A 15816-nucleotide genomic window follows, 5' to 3' on the forward strand; every position below is an offset into this window, starting at 1 on the left:
AGAGAGGACATATAGTTTACTATATCCTGGAGTAGAGAGGACATATAGTTTAATATATCCTGGAGTAGAGGGGACATATAGTTTACTATATCCTGGAGTAGAGGGGACATATAGTTTAATATATCCTGGAGGAGACATGGGAGAGATGACATATAGTTTAATGTATCCTGGAGGAGACATGGGAGTAGAGGGGACATATAGTTTACTATATCCTGGAGTAGAGAGGACATATAGTTTAATATATCCTGGAGTAGAGGGGACATATAGTTTAATGTATCCTGGAGTAGAGGGGACATATAGTTTACTATATCCTGGAGTAGAGAGGACATATAGTTTAATATATCCTGGAGTAGAGAGGACATATAGTTTAATGTATCCTGGAGTAGAGGGGACATATAGTTTACTATATCCTGGAGTAGAGAGGACATATAGTTTAATATATCCTGGAGTAGAGGGGACATATAGTTTACTATATCCTGGAGTAGAGGGGACATATAGTTTAATGTATCCTGAAGGAGGAGACATGGGAGTAGAGAGGACATAGTTTAATGTATCCTGGAGAAGAGGGGACATATAGTTTACTATATCCTGGAGATATATTAATATATCCTATAGTTTAACACACATTACTTAATAGTATCGCAGACATATCAGAGAATCCCCACTTTCCTTAAGAGAAGGCATGTACACTTTACACAGGTTTAAAATATAAATAAGTGAATTGAAACGTGTATGAAAATACTAGTATTACCTCTATAATACATTTTTCACCCTGGTACAATGCATTAAATGTCCATCTCACGTTTGACCACAAGGAGGCGCTATTGGATAATATTTATATTAAAGGCCTACAGTGGGTGTGTAAACAATGAATGGTAGTTTGATTGGGCAAATTAATTGGACTGTTAAATGTTTACCCATCAGAAATATTCACATGACAATGTTCAATGTGGTTTAATTGTTATATGTATTGACAGCTTTGTGGGTTGGTGTGTTGCTGAGGAACAAGGCAGATGGACTCACTGATTAAGCAGTGCAGCTTGAAGGAGAATTTGGAATTGTCGGGAACGACAAAGGTTCCATCACATATGGCGACTTGACTCTCCCCGAACGGGAGCGAGAAGAAACACAGCTTGTACAACAAGCAACCAAGAGCCTGAAACAGAAGAAAACACAGCTTGTACAACAAGCAACCAAGAGCCTGAAACAGAAGAAACACAGCTTGTACAACAACCAACCAAGCGCCTGAAACACAAGAAACACAGCTTGTTCAACAAGCAACCAAGCGCCTGAAACAGAAGAAACACAGCTTGTACAACAAGCAACCAAGAGCCTGAAACAGAAGAAACACAGCTTGTACAACAAGCAACCAAGCGCCTGAAACAGAAGAAACACAGCTTGTACAACAACCAACCAAGAGCCTGAAACAGAAGAAACACAGCTTGTACAACAAGCAACCAAGCGCCTGAAACAGAAGAAACACAGCTTGTACAACATGATATATGATATTAAACCATATTACAATACATGTTATGTTATATAACATGGACTGCTGTTACCTCTGTCAGACAAATGAAGACAGTGTATTTCTCCATTCAGTTTTTCCACACCTATAATCCCCCCCACCCCAAACCCAGATTTGTCCATCGGACTTGCCAGATGGTGAAGCGTGATTCATCACTCCAGAGAACGTGTTTCCACTGCTCCAGAGACCAATGGCGGCGAGCTTTTTCACCACTCCAGACGACGATTGGCATTGCGCATGGTGATCTTAGTTTTGTGTGCGGCTGCTCGGCCACGGAAACCCATTTCCTGAAGCTCCCGACGAACAGTTCCTGCGCTGATGTCACTTCCAGAGGCAGTTAGGAACGCCACGTTGAAAAGTCACTGAGCTCTTCAGTAAAGACATTCTACTTGTCAATGTTGTTTGTCTATGGAGATTGCATGGTGGTGTGCTGTATTTTATACACCTGTCAGCAACTGGTGTGGCTGATATATTAGAATCCGCGAATTTGAAGGGGTGTCCACAGTTTTGGCCATGCTGGGTACATTCACGACACACACACACACAACTCAAGCTCTTCTGTTACTGACTGGCTAGAGTCCACACACACCTCCGCGTATGTACACACACACACACCCCTAAGGGTTCCGTACAAACACCACAACCACTTACCCATATATCAGCCTTGGTGGTAATGGCCTTCCCTGCGTACACGTTAATCATCTCTGGAGCTCGATAAGACAGGGTCGTGTACCTACACGGGCACACGCACACACACACGCACACACACACACACACACACACACACACAGTAAGTGCTCAGCGTCAAAAGTCACCTGCGTTTCGGTTCTAGTGTTATGCAAGTATGAAGCAGCTGAAATTATACCCTATTCCCTATGTAGTGCACTACTATAGACCCTATTCCCTATATAGTACACTACTATAGACCCTATTCCCTATATAGTACACTACTATAGACCCTATTCCCTATGTAGTGCACTACTATAGACCCTATTCCCTATGTAGTACACTACTATAGACCCTATTCCCTATATAGTACACTACTATAGACCCTATTCCCTATGTAGTGCACTACTATAGACCCTATTCCCTATATAGTACACTACTATAGACCCTATTCCCTATATAGTACACTACTATAGACCAGAGCCCTATTCCCTATGTAGTACACTACTATAGACCCTATTCCCTATGTAGTACACTACTATAGACCCTATTCCCTATATAGTGCACTACTATAGACCCTATTCCCTATATAGTGCACTACTACAGACCATATTCCCTATGTAGTACACTACTATAGACCCTATTCCCTATGTAGTACACTACTATAGACCCTATTCCCTATGTAGTACACTACTATAGACCCTATTCCCTATATAGTACACTACTATAGACCCTATTCCCTATGTAGTACACTACTATAGACCCTATTCCCTATATAGTACACTACTATAGACCCTATTCCCTATATAGTGCACTACTATAGACCCTATTCCCTATGTAGTACACTACTATAGACCCTATTCCCTATATAGTACACTACTATAGACCCTATTCCCTATGTAGTGCACTACTATAGACCCTATTCCCTATGTAGTACACTACTATAGACCCTATTCCCTATGTAGTACACTACTATAGACCCTATTCCCTATGTAGTACACTACTATAGACCCTATTCCCTATATAGTGCACTACTATAGACCCTATTCCCTATATAGTGCACTACTACAGACCCTATTCCCTATGTAGTACACTACTATAGACCCTATTCCCTATGTAGTACACTACTATAGACCCTATTCCCTATGTAGTACACTACTATAGACCCTATTCCCTATGTAGTGCACTACTATAGACCCTATTCCCTATGTAGTGCACTACTATAGACCCTATTCCCTATATAGTGCACTACTATAGACCCTATTCCCTATATAGTACACTACTATAGACCCTATTCCCTATATAGTACACTACTTTAGACCAGAGCCCACGTTAGTGCACTACTGTTGACCAGAGCCCTATTCCCTATATAGTGCACTACTTTAGACCAGAGCCCTATTCCCTATATAGTGCACTACTTTAGACCAGAGCCCACGTTAGTGCACTACTGTTGACCAGAGCCCTATTCCCTATTTAGTGCACTACTTTAGACCAGAGCCCACGTTAGTGCACTACTGTTGACCAGAGCCCTATTCCCTATATAGTGCACTACTTTAGACCAGAGCCCTATTCCCTATATAGTGCACTACTTTAGACCAGAGCCCACGTTAGTGCACTACTGTTGACCAGAGCCCTATTCCCTATATAGTGCACTACTTTAGACCACTGCATAGTGCAATGTTTGAGTGCAGGGCTGAAGTGGAGAACACCTCATTTAAAGGGTCCGTTCATAAACCATTCATAAGGTGTTTATAAACCATTCATAAGGTGTTTATAAACCATTCATAAGGTGTTTATAAACCATTCACAAGGTGTTTATAAACCTTTTATAAGGCATTTACAAACAGTACACCACTCATCATTTATGAATCATTACTCCCACGTGTAAACGTTAGTCACGGGTGCACCTCAGCCACGCTCAAGGTACTAAACGATATCATAACGGCCATCGATAGAAGACAGTAGTGTGCAGCCGTCTTCATCGACCTGGCCAAGGCTTTCGACTCTTGTCAATCACCATATTCTTATCGGCAGTAGCCTCGGTTTTTCTGATGACTGCCTTGCCTGGTTCACCAACTACTTTGCAGACAGAGTTCAGTGTGTCCAATCGGAGGGCATGCTGTCCGGTCCTCTGGCAGTCTCTATGGGGGTGCCACAGGGTTCAATTCTCGGGCCGACTCTATTCTCTGTATATATCAATGATGTTGCTCTTGCTGCGAGCGATTCCCTGATCCACCTCTACGCAGACGACACCATTCTGTATACTTCCGGCCCGTCCTTGGACACTGTGCTATCTAACCTCCAAACGAGCTTCAATGCCATACAACACTCCTTCCGTGGCCTCCAACTGCTCTTAAACGCTAGCAAAACCAAATGCATGCTTTTCAACCGTTCGCTGCCTGCACCCGCACACCTGACTAGTATCACCACCCTGGATGGTTCCGACCTTGAATATGTGGACATCTATAAGTACCTAGGTGTCTGGCTAGACTGTAAACTCTCCTTCCAGACTCATATCAAACATCTCCAATCTAAAATCAAATCTAGAGTCGGCTTTCTATTCCGCAACAAAGCCTCCTTCACTCACGCTGCCAAACTTACCCTAGTAAACTCTGGAGAGCCTTACGGTTGAGGGCGGAGCAGTTGCCGTACCAGGTGGTGATACAGCCCGCCAGGATGCTCTCGATTGTGGATCTGTAGAAGTTTGTGAGTGCTTTTGGTGACAAGCCAAATTTCTTCAGCCTCCTGAGGTTGAAGAGGCGCTGCTGCGCCTTCTTCACAATGCTGTCTGTGTGAGTGGACCAATTCAGTTTGTCTGTGATGTGTATGCCGAGGAACTTAAAACTTGCTACCCTCTCCACTACTGTTCCATCGATGTGGATAGGGGGGTGTTTCCTCTGCTGTTTCCTGAAGTCCACAATCATCTCCTTAGTTTTGTATGGCTGGCCCTCGCTACATATTCGTCGCCAGACCCACTGGTTCCAGGTCATCTACAAGTCCATGCTAGGTAAAGCTCCGCCTTATCTCAGTTCACTGGTCACGATGGCAACACCCACCCGTAGCACGCGCTCCAGCAGGTGTATCTCACTGATCATCCCTAAAGCCAACACCTCATTTGGCCACCTTTCGTTCCAGTTCTCTGCTGCCTGTGACTGGAACCAATTGCAAAAATCGCTGAAGTTGGAGACTTTTATCTCCCTCACCAACTTCAAACTTCTGCTATCTGAGCAGCTAACCGATCGCTGCAGCTGTACATAGTCTATCGGTAAATAGCCCACCCGATTTTACCTACCTCATCCCCATACTGTTTTTATTTATTTACTTTTCTGCTATTTTGCACACCAACATCTCTACCTGCACATGACCATCTGATCATTTATCACTCCAGTGTTAATCTGCAAAATTGTAATTATTCACCTACCTCCTCATGCCTTTTGCACACAATGTATATAGACTCTCCTTTTTTTCTACTGTGTTATTGACTTGTTAATTGTTTACTCCATGTGTAACTCTGTTGTCTGTTCACACTGCTATGCTTTATCTTGGCCAGGTCGCAGTTCCAAATGAGAACTTGTTCTCAACTAGCCTACCTGGTTAAATAAAGGTGTTCAACTAGCCTACCTGGTTAAATAAAGGTGTTCTCAACTGGCCTACCTGGTTAAATAAAGGTGTTCTCAACTGGCCTACCTGGTTAAATAAAGGTGTTCTCAACTAGCCTACCTGGTTAAATAAAGGTGTTCTCAACTAGCCTACCTGGTTAAATAAAGGTGAAATAAATAAAACATTTAAAAAAAGTTATTTCAGACATTTAAATTTACTTAACCATCCTGTGTTGTGTGATTATTCTGTTACCAGGTACTGATGGGTGATTATTCTGTTACCAGGTACTGATGGGTGATTATTCTGTTACCAGGTACTGATGGGTGATTATTCTGTTACCAGGTACTGATGGGTGATTATTCTGTTACCAGGTACTGATGGGTGATTATTCTGTTACCAGGTACTGATGGGTGATTATTCTGTTACCAGGTACTGATGGGTGATTATTCTGTTACCAGGTACTGATGGGTGATTATTCTGTTACCAGGTACTGATGGGTGATTATTATGTTACCAGGTACTGATGGAATGTCTACCAATGGCATGCCCATCTTTTAGTGAGAATTTACACCATACAGGACAGCCCTTTGCAAAGACAGCCCTTTGCAAAGACAGCCCTGGCAAAGACAGCCCTGGCAAAGACAGCCCTGGCAAAGACAGCCTTTACAGTCAATCCGATGGACAATCGTGACTCAGTGATGACGTGTATCTACAAACGTATGCACATAGATGACAAGTGAGGCGCACACACATTCAAAGGTCACCCACTCACTTCTTGATTTCGTCCTCCACGGCAGTCACTCCGTCTTTGTGTGGGAGCAGCACCTTGTGAGTAGCACTTCCAAAATCACACAGAACATAACTCCCATTATCACTCAGGAGGATGTTCTCTACCTGGAGGAGACGGGGGGAGGAGAGAGACAAAACTTTAGTAAGAGATGGACAGAAGGGGGAGATGAAGGTGGGGAAAAAAAAGAGGACGTGAATGATTGAAAGCGACAGATATTGATGGAGGAAGGAGACCGAGAGAGAGACCGAGACAGAGACAAAGACCGAGAGAGAGAGAGAGAGAGAGAGAGAGAGAGAGAGAGAGAGGAGTGTGTCACTGACTGCCCAAATTACAATGTGGATGGTGAGGTAGCTGGACTACTAAAGCTGGCCAATAGAAAACGAGTTTATTCACAGGACTTGGACAGGTTCTGTTTTGTTGACTATTTTAGTCCACAGCAGAGAGATATGCCAAGATACACAAAACATTACTGAGGGAGATGGGAACGAGAGGGGAACAGGATGAATATTAGATTGAAAGTGACACAAAGGATGAAATGATGGGAGAAGGAGAGGGGGGAGGGGGGGGACAGCGACACAAAGGACAGAAGGGGAAAGAGAGCTGAATGACACAGAAACAGTCTTGTCCAGCTAACCTTGTGGGGACACACAATTCAGTCCCATTCAAAATCCTATTTTCCCTAAACTTAACCCTTACACCTAACCCTAACCCTAAACCTTAACCCTTACACCTAACCCTAAACCTAAAACCTTAACCCTAACCATAACTCATAACCCTAACCATAACTCATAACCCTAAACCTAGCTTCTAACCCTAAAACTAACCCTAACCCTAAACCTTAACCTACCCATAACTCCTAACCCTAAACCTTAACCTTAACCATTACTCATAACCCTAAACCTTAACCCTTACACCTAACCCTAAACCTTAACCATAACTCATAACCCTAAACCTTAACCCTTACACCTAACCCTAAACCTTTACACCTAACCCTAAACCTTAACCCTAACCATAACTCCTAACCCTAAACCTAACCCTACCCATAACTCATAACCCTAAACCTTAACCCTTACACCTAACCCTTACACCTAACCCTAAACCTTAACCTTTACACCTAACCCTAAACCTTAACCCTAACCATAACTCCTAACCCTAAACCTAACCCTACCCATAACTCATAACCCTAAACCTTAACCCTTACACCTAACCCTAACCCTTACACCTAACCCTAAACCTTAACCTTTACACCTAACCCTAAACCTTAACCCTAACCATAACCCTAAACCTTAACCCTAACCATAACTCATAACCCTAAACCTAGCTTCTAACCCTAAAACTAACCCTAACCCTAAACCTTAACCTACCCATAACTCCTAACCCTAAACCTTAACCTTAACCATAACCCTAAACCTTAACCTTAACACCTAACCCTAAACCTTAACCCTAACCATAACTCCTAACCCTAAACCTTAACCCTAACCATAACTCATAACCCTAAACCTTAACCCTTACACCTAACCCTAAACCTTAACCTTTACACCTAACCCTAACCATAACTCCTAACCCTAAACCTTAACCCTAACCATAACTCATAAACCTAAACCTTAACCCTTACACCTAACCCTACCCCTAACCATAAACGTCTAACACTAACCTGTCCTCCCACTTTCTCCAGTACTCTAACCCTAACCTGTACCCTGACCTGTACTCTTACCCTAACCTGTACTCTTACCCTAACCTGTACTCTTACCCTAACCTGTACTCTTACCCTAACCTGTACTCTTACCCTAACCTGTACTCTTACCCTAACCTGTACTCTTACCCTAACCTGTACTCTTACCCTAACCTGTACTCTTACCCTAACCTGTACTCTTACCCTAACCTGTACTCTTACCCTAACCTGTACTCTTACCCTAACCTGTACTCTAACCCTGACCTGTACTCTAACCTGTACCCTAACCTGTACCCTAACCTGTACTCTTACCCTAACCTGTACACTTACCCTAACCTGTACACTTACCCTGACCTGTACTCTTACCTGTACCTTAACCTGTACTCTAACCTGTAACCCTAACCATAACTCATAAACCTAAACCTTAACCCTTACACCTAACCATAAACGTCTAACACTAACCTGTCCTCCCACTTTCTCCAGTACTCTAACCCTAACCTGTACCCTGACCTGTACTCTTACCCTAACCTGTACTCTTACCCTAACCTGTACTCTTACCCTAACCTGTAATCTTACCCTAACCTGTACTCTTACCCTAACCTGTACTCTAACCCTAACCTGTACTCTAACCCTGACCTGTACTCTAACCCTGACCTGTACTCTAACCTGTACCCTAACCTGTACTCTTACCCTAACCTGTACTCTTACCCTAACCTGTACTCTTACCCTAACCTGTACTCTAACCCTAACCTGTACTCTAACCCTAACCTGTACTCTTACCCTGACCTGTACTCTTACCCTGACCTGTACTCTAACCTGTACCCTAACCTGTACTCTAACCTGTACCCTAACCTGTACTCTAACCTGTACCCTAACCTGTACTCTAACCTGTACCCTAACCTGTACTATTAACCTAACCTGTACTCTTACCCTAACCTGTACTCTAACCTGTACTCTAACCTGTACTCTAACCTGTACTCTAACCTGTACTCTAACCTGTACTCTAACCTGTACCCTAACCTGTACTCTACCCTGTACTCTAACCTGTACTCTAACCTGTACTCTACCCTGTACTCTAACCTGTACCCTAACCTGTACCCTAACCTGTACCCTAACCTGTACCCTAACCTGTACCCTAACCTGTACCCTAACCTGTACTCTAACCTGTACCCTAACCTGTACTCTAACCTGTACTCTAACCTGTACTCTAACCTGTACTCTAACCTGTACTCTAACCTGTACCCTAACCTGTACTCTAACCTGTACTCTAACCCTAACCTGTACTCTAACCTGTACTCTAACCTGTACCCTAACCTGTACTCTAACCTGTACTCTAACCTGTACTCTAACCTGTACTCTAACCTGTACCCTAACCTGTACTCTAACCTGTACTCTAACCTGTACTCTAACCTGTACTCTAACCCTAACCTGTACTCTAACCTGTACTCTAACCCTAACCTGTACTCTAACCTGTACTCTAACCTGTACTCTAACCTGTACTCTAACCTGTACCCTAACCTGTACTCTAACCTGTACTCTAACCTGTACTCTAACCTGTACTCTAACCCTAACCTGTACTCTAACCTGTACTCTAACCCTAACCTGTACTCTAACCTGTACTCTAACCTGTACTCTAACCTGTACTCTAACCTGTACTCTAACCTGTACTCTAACCCTAACCTGTACCCTAACCTGTACTCTAACCTGTACTCTAACCCTAACCTGTACTCTAACCTGTACTCTAACCCTAACCTGTACTCTAACCTGTACTCTAACCCTAACCTGTACTCTAACCTGTACTCTAACCTGTACTCTAACCTGTACTCTAACCTGTACTCTAACCTGTACTCTAACCTGTACTCTAACCTGTACTCTACCCTGTACTCTAACCTGTACCCTAACCTGTACCCTAACCTGTACCCTAACCTGTACTCTAACCTGTACTCTAACCTGTACTCTAACCTGTACTCTAACCTGTACTCTAACCTGTACTCTAACCTGTACCCTAACCTGTACTCTAACCTGTACTCTAACCTGTACTCTAACCCTAACCTGTACTCTAACCTGTACTCTAACCCTAACCTGTACTCTAACCTGTACTCTAACCCTAACCGGGCAGACCCCCGTGTTAGGACAGGCTGGGCAGACCCCCGTGTTAGGACAGGCTGGGCAGACCCCCGTGTTAGGACAGGCTGGGCAGACCCCCGTGTTAGGACAGGCTGGGCAGACCCCCGTGTTAGGACAGGCTGGGCAGACCCCCGTGTTAGGACAGGCTGGGCAGACCCCCGTGTTAGGACAGGCTGGGCAGACCCCCGTGTTAGGAAGATGAAGAAACATGGAGAAAGGTGGAGGTAGAGGAGGGGGGGGAATTAAAGATAAGCGCATTGTGGCAGACGATAGGAAGAGGAGGGGGAGAAGGGGTCAAGGATGAAGAGGAAGAGAGAATATGACAGAGGAAGAGGAGCATTGAGAGGTGGACAATGAGTAGAAGGAAAACTATGCAGAACAGAGAAACACAAATGATGTGGTCAAGGAGAGAGTAGAGAGGAGCGAGAAGGACCGAGGTCTGTTTCTTCTCCATACCTTGAGGTCCCTGTGTATGAGGTGTGTGTGTGTGTGTATGAGGTGTGTGTGTGTGTGTGTGTGTGTGTTTATTCTCCTTACCTTCAGGTCCCTGTGTATGACAGGGGTTCTACACTGATGCAGCCTGGCCACAGCCTCACAGGTATCAGTGAAGATGGTCAACACCTCCGGCTCCGTAAACCCTATATGGAGACGCTGGTTCATCTGCTTCACTACCTGACCAGCTGGGGAGGGGGGGGGGGGGGGGGGCAGGAGAGTGAAAAAGAGGGGGAGAATGAGGTAGTGGGTGAGAGAGGAGAAGGAGAATGTTTAAGTTACAATCCAGGGTCAATAAGAAGACAGAAAAAAAAAAATCACAGGAATATTTGTTGAACTCTGAAGTATATTTGTCCCATATCTGTATGTTCAATAATAAAATGACATTACCGGACCGAACAACTGTATGAAAATGGAAGAGGGGGGGACCCAAAACTCCTACCTTTACAGTACTCCATGAGGATAAGGACCTCCCAGACACTGTCCCCTACGGAGTTGATGGTAGAGTCCAGGTAGTTCACTATGTTCTTATGACCTGACAGCTCTTTCTGCAGGAGGAGGAGGAGGAGGAGGACATTCTAAGAGATCGATACAGAGATCAATACAGTGCATTCGGAAAGTATTCAGACCCCTTGACAAATTCCACATTTTGTTACGTTACAGCCTTATTCTAAAATGGATTCAAATGTTTTCATTGTTCCCTCAATCTACTGTAGATTGAGGACATTGGGGGACTGGCTTATTCTCCTCATAGAAGTGAAGTCAGTCATCAGTCCAACCATCAGGTGTTGGTCTTTGTTTCTTAGTGTTCACGTCCTGTCCCAGTGTGTCACAGCCACCTCACATCTACGGTAGTCACAGCCACCTCACATCTACGGTAGTCACAGCCACTTCACATCTACAGTAGTCACAGCCACCTCACATCTACAGTAGTCACAGCCACCTCACATCTATGGTAGCCACAGCCACTTCACATCTACGGTAGTCACAGCCACCTCACATCTACGGTAGTCACAGCCACCTCACATCTACGGTAGTCACAGCCACCTCACATCTACGGTAGTTACAGCCACCTCACATCTACGGTAGTCACAGCCACCTCACATCTACGGTAGTCACAGCCACCTCACATCTACGGTAATCACAGCTACCACCTCACATCTACGGTAGTCACAGCCACCACCTCACATCTACGGTAGTCACAGCCACCTCACATCTACGGTAGTCACAGCCACCACCTCACATCTACGGTAATCACAGCCACCTCACATCTACGGTAGTCACAGCCACCTCACATCTACGGTAGTCACAGCCACCTCACATCTACGGTAGTCACAGCCACCACCTCACATCTACGGTAGTCACAGCCACCACCTCACATCTACGGTAGTTACAGCCACCACCTCACATCTACGGTAGTCACAGCCACCACCTCACATCTACGGTAGTCACAGCCACCTCACATCTACGGTAGTCACAGCCACCACCTCACATCTACGGTAGTCACAGCCACCACCTCACATCTTTGGTAGTCACAGCCACCACCTCACATCTTTGGTAGTCACAGCCACCACCTCACATCTACGGTAGTCACAGCCACCACCTCACATCTACGGTAGTCACAGCCACCTCACATCTACGGTAGTTACAGCCACCACCTCACATCTACGGTAGTCACAGCCACCACCTCACATCTACGGTAGTTACAGCCACCACACATCTACGGTAGTTACAGCCACCACACATCTACGGTAGTCACAGCCACCACCTCACATCTACGGTAGTCACAGCCACCACCTCACATCTACGGTAGTCACAGCCACCACCTCACATCTACGGTAGTCACAGCCACCACCTCACATCTACGGTAGTCACAGCCACCACCTCACATCTACGGTAGTCACAGCCACCACCTCACATCTACGGTAGTCACAGCCACCACCTCACATCTACGGTAGTCACAGCCACCTCACATCTACGGTAGTCACAGCCACCACCTCACATCTACGGTAGTCACAGCCACCACCTCACATCTACGGTAGTCACAGCCACCACCTCACATCTACGGTAGTTACAGCCACCACACATCTACGGTAGTCACAGCCACCACCTCACATCTACGGTAGTCACAGCCACCACCTCACATCTACGGTAGTCACAGCCACCTCACATCTACGGTAGTCACAGCCACCTCACATCTACGGTAGTCACAGCCACCACCTCACATCTACGGTAGTCACAGCCACCACCTCACATCTACGGTAGTCACAGCCACCACCTCACATCTACGGTAGTCACAGCCACCTCACATCTACGGTAGTCACAGCCACCTCACATCTACGGTAGTCACAGCCACCACCTCACATCTACGGTAGTTACAGCCACCTCACATCTACGGTAGTCACAGCCACCACCTCACATCTACGGTAGTCACAGCCACCACCTCACATCTACGGTAGTCACAGCCACCTCACATCTACGGTAGTCACAGCCACCTCACATCTACGGTAGTCACAGCCACCACCTCACATCTACGGTAGTCACAGCCACCACCTCACATCTACGGTAGTCACAGCCACCACCTCACATCTACGGTAGTCACAGCCACCACCTCACATCTACGGTAGTCACAGCCACCACCTCACATCTACGGTAGTCACAGCCACCACCTCACATCTACGGTAGTCACAGCCACCTCACATCTACGGTAGTCACAGCCACCACCTCACATCTACGGTAGTCACAGCCACCACCTCACATCTACGGTAGTCACAGCCACCTCACATCTACGGTAGTCACAGCCACCACCTCACATCTACGGTAGTCACAGCCACCACCTCACATCTACGGTAGTCACAGCCACCACCTCACATCTACGGTAGTCACAGCCACCACCTCACATCTACGGTAGTCACAGCCACCTCACATCTACGGTAGTCACAGCCACCTCACATCTACGGTAGTCACAGCCACCACCTCACATCTACGGTAGTCACAGCCACCACCTCACATCTACGGTAGTCACAGCCACCACCTCACATCTACGGTAGTCACAGCCACCTCACATCTACGGTAGTCACAGCCACCTCACATCTACGGTAGTCACAGCCACCACCTCACATCTACGGTAGTCACAGCCACCTCACATCTACGGTAGTCACAGCCACCACCTCACATCTACGGTAGTCACAGCCACCACCTCACATCTACGGTAGTCACAGCCACCTCACATCTACGGTAGTCACAGCCACCACCTCGCATCTACGGTAGTCACAGCCACCTCACATCTACGGTAGTCACAGCCACCACCTCACATCTACGGTAGTCACAGCCACCACCTCACATCTACGGTAGTCACAGCCACCACCTCACATCTACGGTAGTCACAGCCACCACCTCACATCTACGGTAGTCACAGCCACCACCTCACATCTACGGTAGTCACAGCCACCACCTCACATCTACGGTAGTCACAGCCACCTCACATCTACGGTAGTCACAGCCACCACCTCACATCTACGGTAGTCACAGCCACCACCTCACATCTACGGTAGTCACAGCCACCTCACATCTACGGTAGTCACAGCCACCACCTCACATCTACGGTAGTCACAGCCACCACCTCACATCTACGGTAGTCACAGCCACCACCTCACATCTACGGTAGTCACAGCCACCACCTCACATCTACGGTAGTCACAGCCACCACCTCACATCTACGGTAGCCACAGCCACCACCTCACATCTACGGTAGTCACAGCCACCACCTCACATCTACGGTAGTCACAGCCACCACCTCACATCTACGGTAGTCACAGCCACCACCTCACATCTACGGTAGTCACAGCCACCTCACATCTACGGTAGTCACAGCCACCTCACATCTACGGTAGTCACAGCCACCTCACATCTACGGTAGTCACAGCCACCTCACATCTACGGTAGTTACAGCCACCTCACATCTACGGTAGTCACAGCCACCACCTCACATCTACGGTAGTCACAGCCACCACCTCACATCTACGGTAGTCACAGCCACCACCTCACATCTACGGTAGTCACAGCCACCACCTCACATCTACGGTAGTCACAGCCACCACCTCACATCTACGGTAGTCACAGCCACCTCACATCTACGGTAGTCACAGCCACCACCTCACATCTACGGTAGTCACAGCCACCACCTCACATCTACGGTAGTCACAGCCACCTCACATCTACGGTAGTCACAGCCACCACCTCACATCTACGGTAGTCACAGCCACCACCTCACATCTACGGTAGTCACAGCCACCACCTCACATCTACGGTAGTCACAGCCACCTCACATCTACGGTAGTCACAGCCACCACCTCACATCTACGGTAGTCACAGCCACCACCTCACATCTACGGTAGTCACAGCCACCACCTCACATCTACGGTAGTCACAGCCACCTCACATCTACGGTAGTCACAGCCACCACCTCACATCTACGGTAGTCACAGCCACCTCACATCTACGGTAGTCACAGCCACCACCTCACATCTACGGTAGTCACAGCCACCACCTCACATCTACGGTAGTCACAGCCACCACCTCACATCTACGGTAGTCACAGCCACCTCACATCTACGGTAGTCACAGCCACCACCTCACATCTACGGTAGTCACAGCCACCACCTCACATCTACGGTAGTCACAGCCACCACCTCACATCTACGGTAGTCACAGCCACCTCACATCTACGGTAGTCACAGCCACCACCTCACATCTACGGTAGTCACAGCCACCACCTCACATCTACGGTAGCCACAGCCACCACCTCACATCTACGGTAGTCACAGCCACCTCACATCTACGGTAGTCACAGCCACCTCACATCTACGGTAGTCACAGCCACCTCACATCTACGGTAGTCACAGCCACCTCACATCTACGGTAGTCACAGCCACCTCACATCTAC

At 46.7% G+C, this 15816-nt stretch overlaps 1 protein-coding gene across 2 annotated transcripts in view; it reads right to left on the minus strand.

The window, feature by feature from the left end:
- The window catches only part of LOC110535133 (BMP-2-inducible protein kinase), a 104066-nt gene that overhangs the window by 39648 nt on the left and 48602 nt on the right, over positions 1-15816 (minus strand). For both annotated transcript variants that reach the window (XM_090191238.1, XM_036936476.2), the window contains exons 3-7: positions 11314-11419; positions 10917-11059; positions 6563-6684; positions 2177-2258; positions 1024-1156 (exon numbers count right to left, since the gene is read on the minus strand). In XM_090191238.1, coding sequence (XP_090047364.1) covers positions 1024-1156; positions 2177-2258; positions 6563-6684; positions 10917-11059; positions 11314-11419 — 586 coding nt within the window. The remainder of the gene's footprint in view (positions 1-1023; positions 1157-2176; positions 2259-6562; positions 6685-10916; positions 11060-11313; positions 11420-15816) is intronic.

Source organism: Oncorhynchus mykiss, chromosome 11 (assembly GCF_057628025.1).
Source record: "Oncorhynchus mykiss isolate SJ-2025 chromosome 11, ASM5762802v1, whole genome shotgun sequence".
Lineage (NCBI taxonomy): Eukaryota > Metazoa > Chordata > Actinopteri > Salmoniformes > Salmonidae > Oncorhynchus > Oncorhynchus mykiss.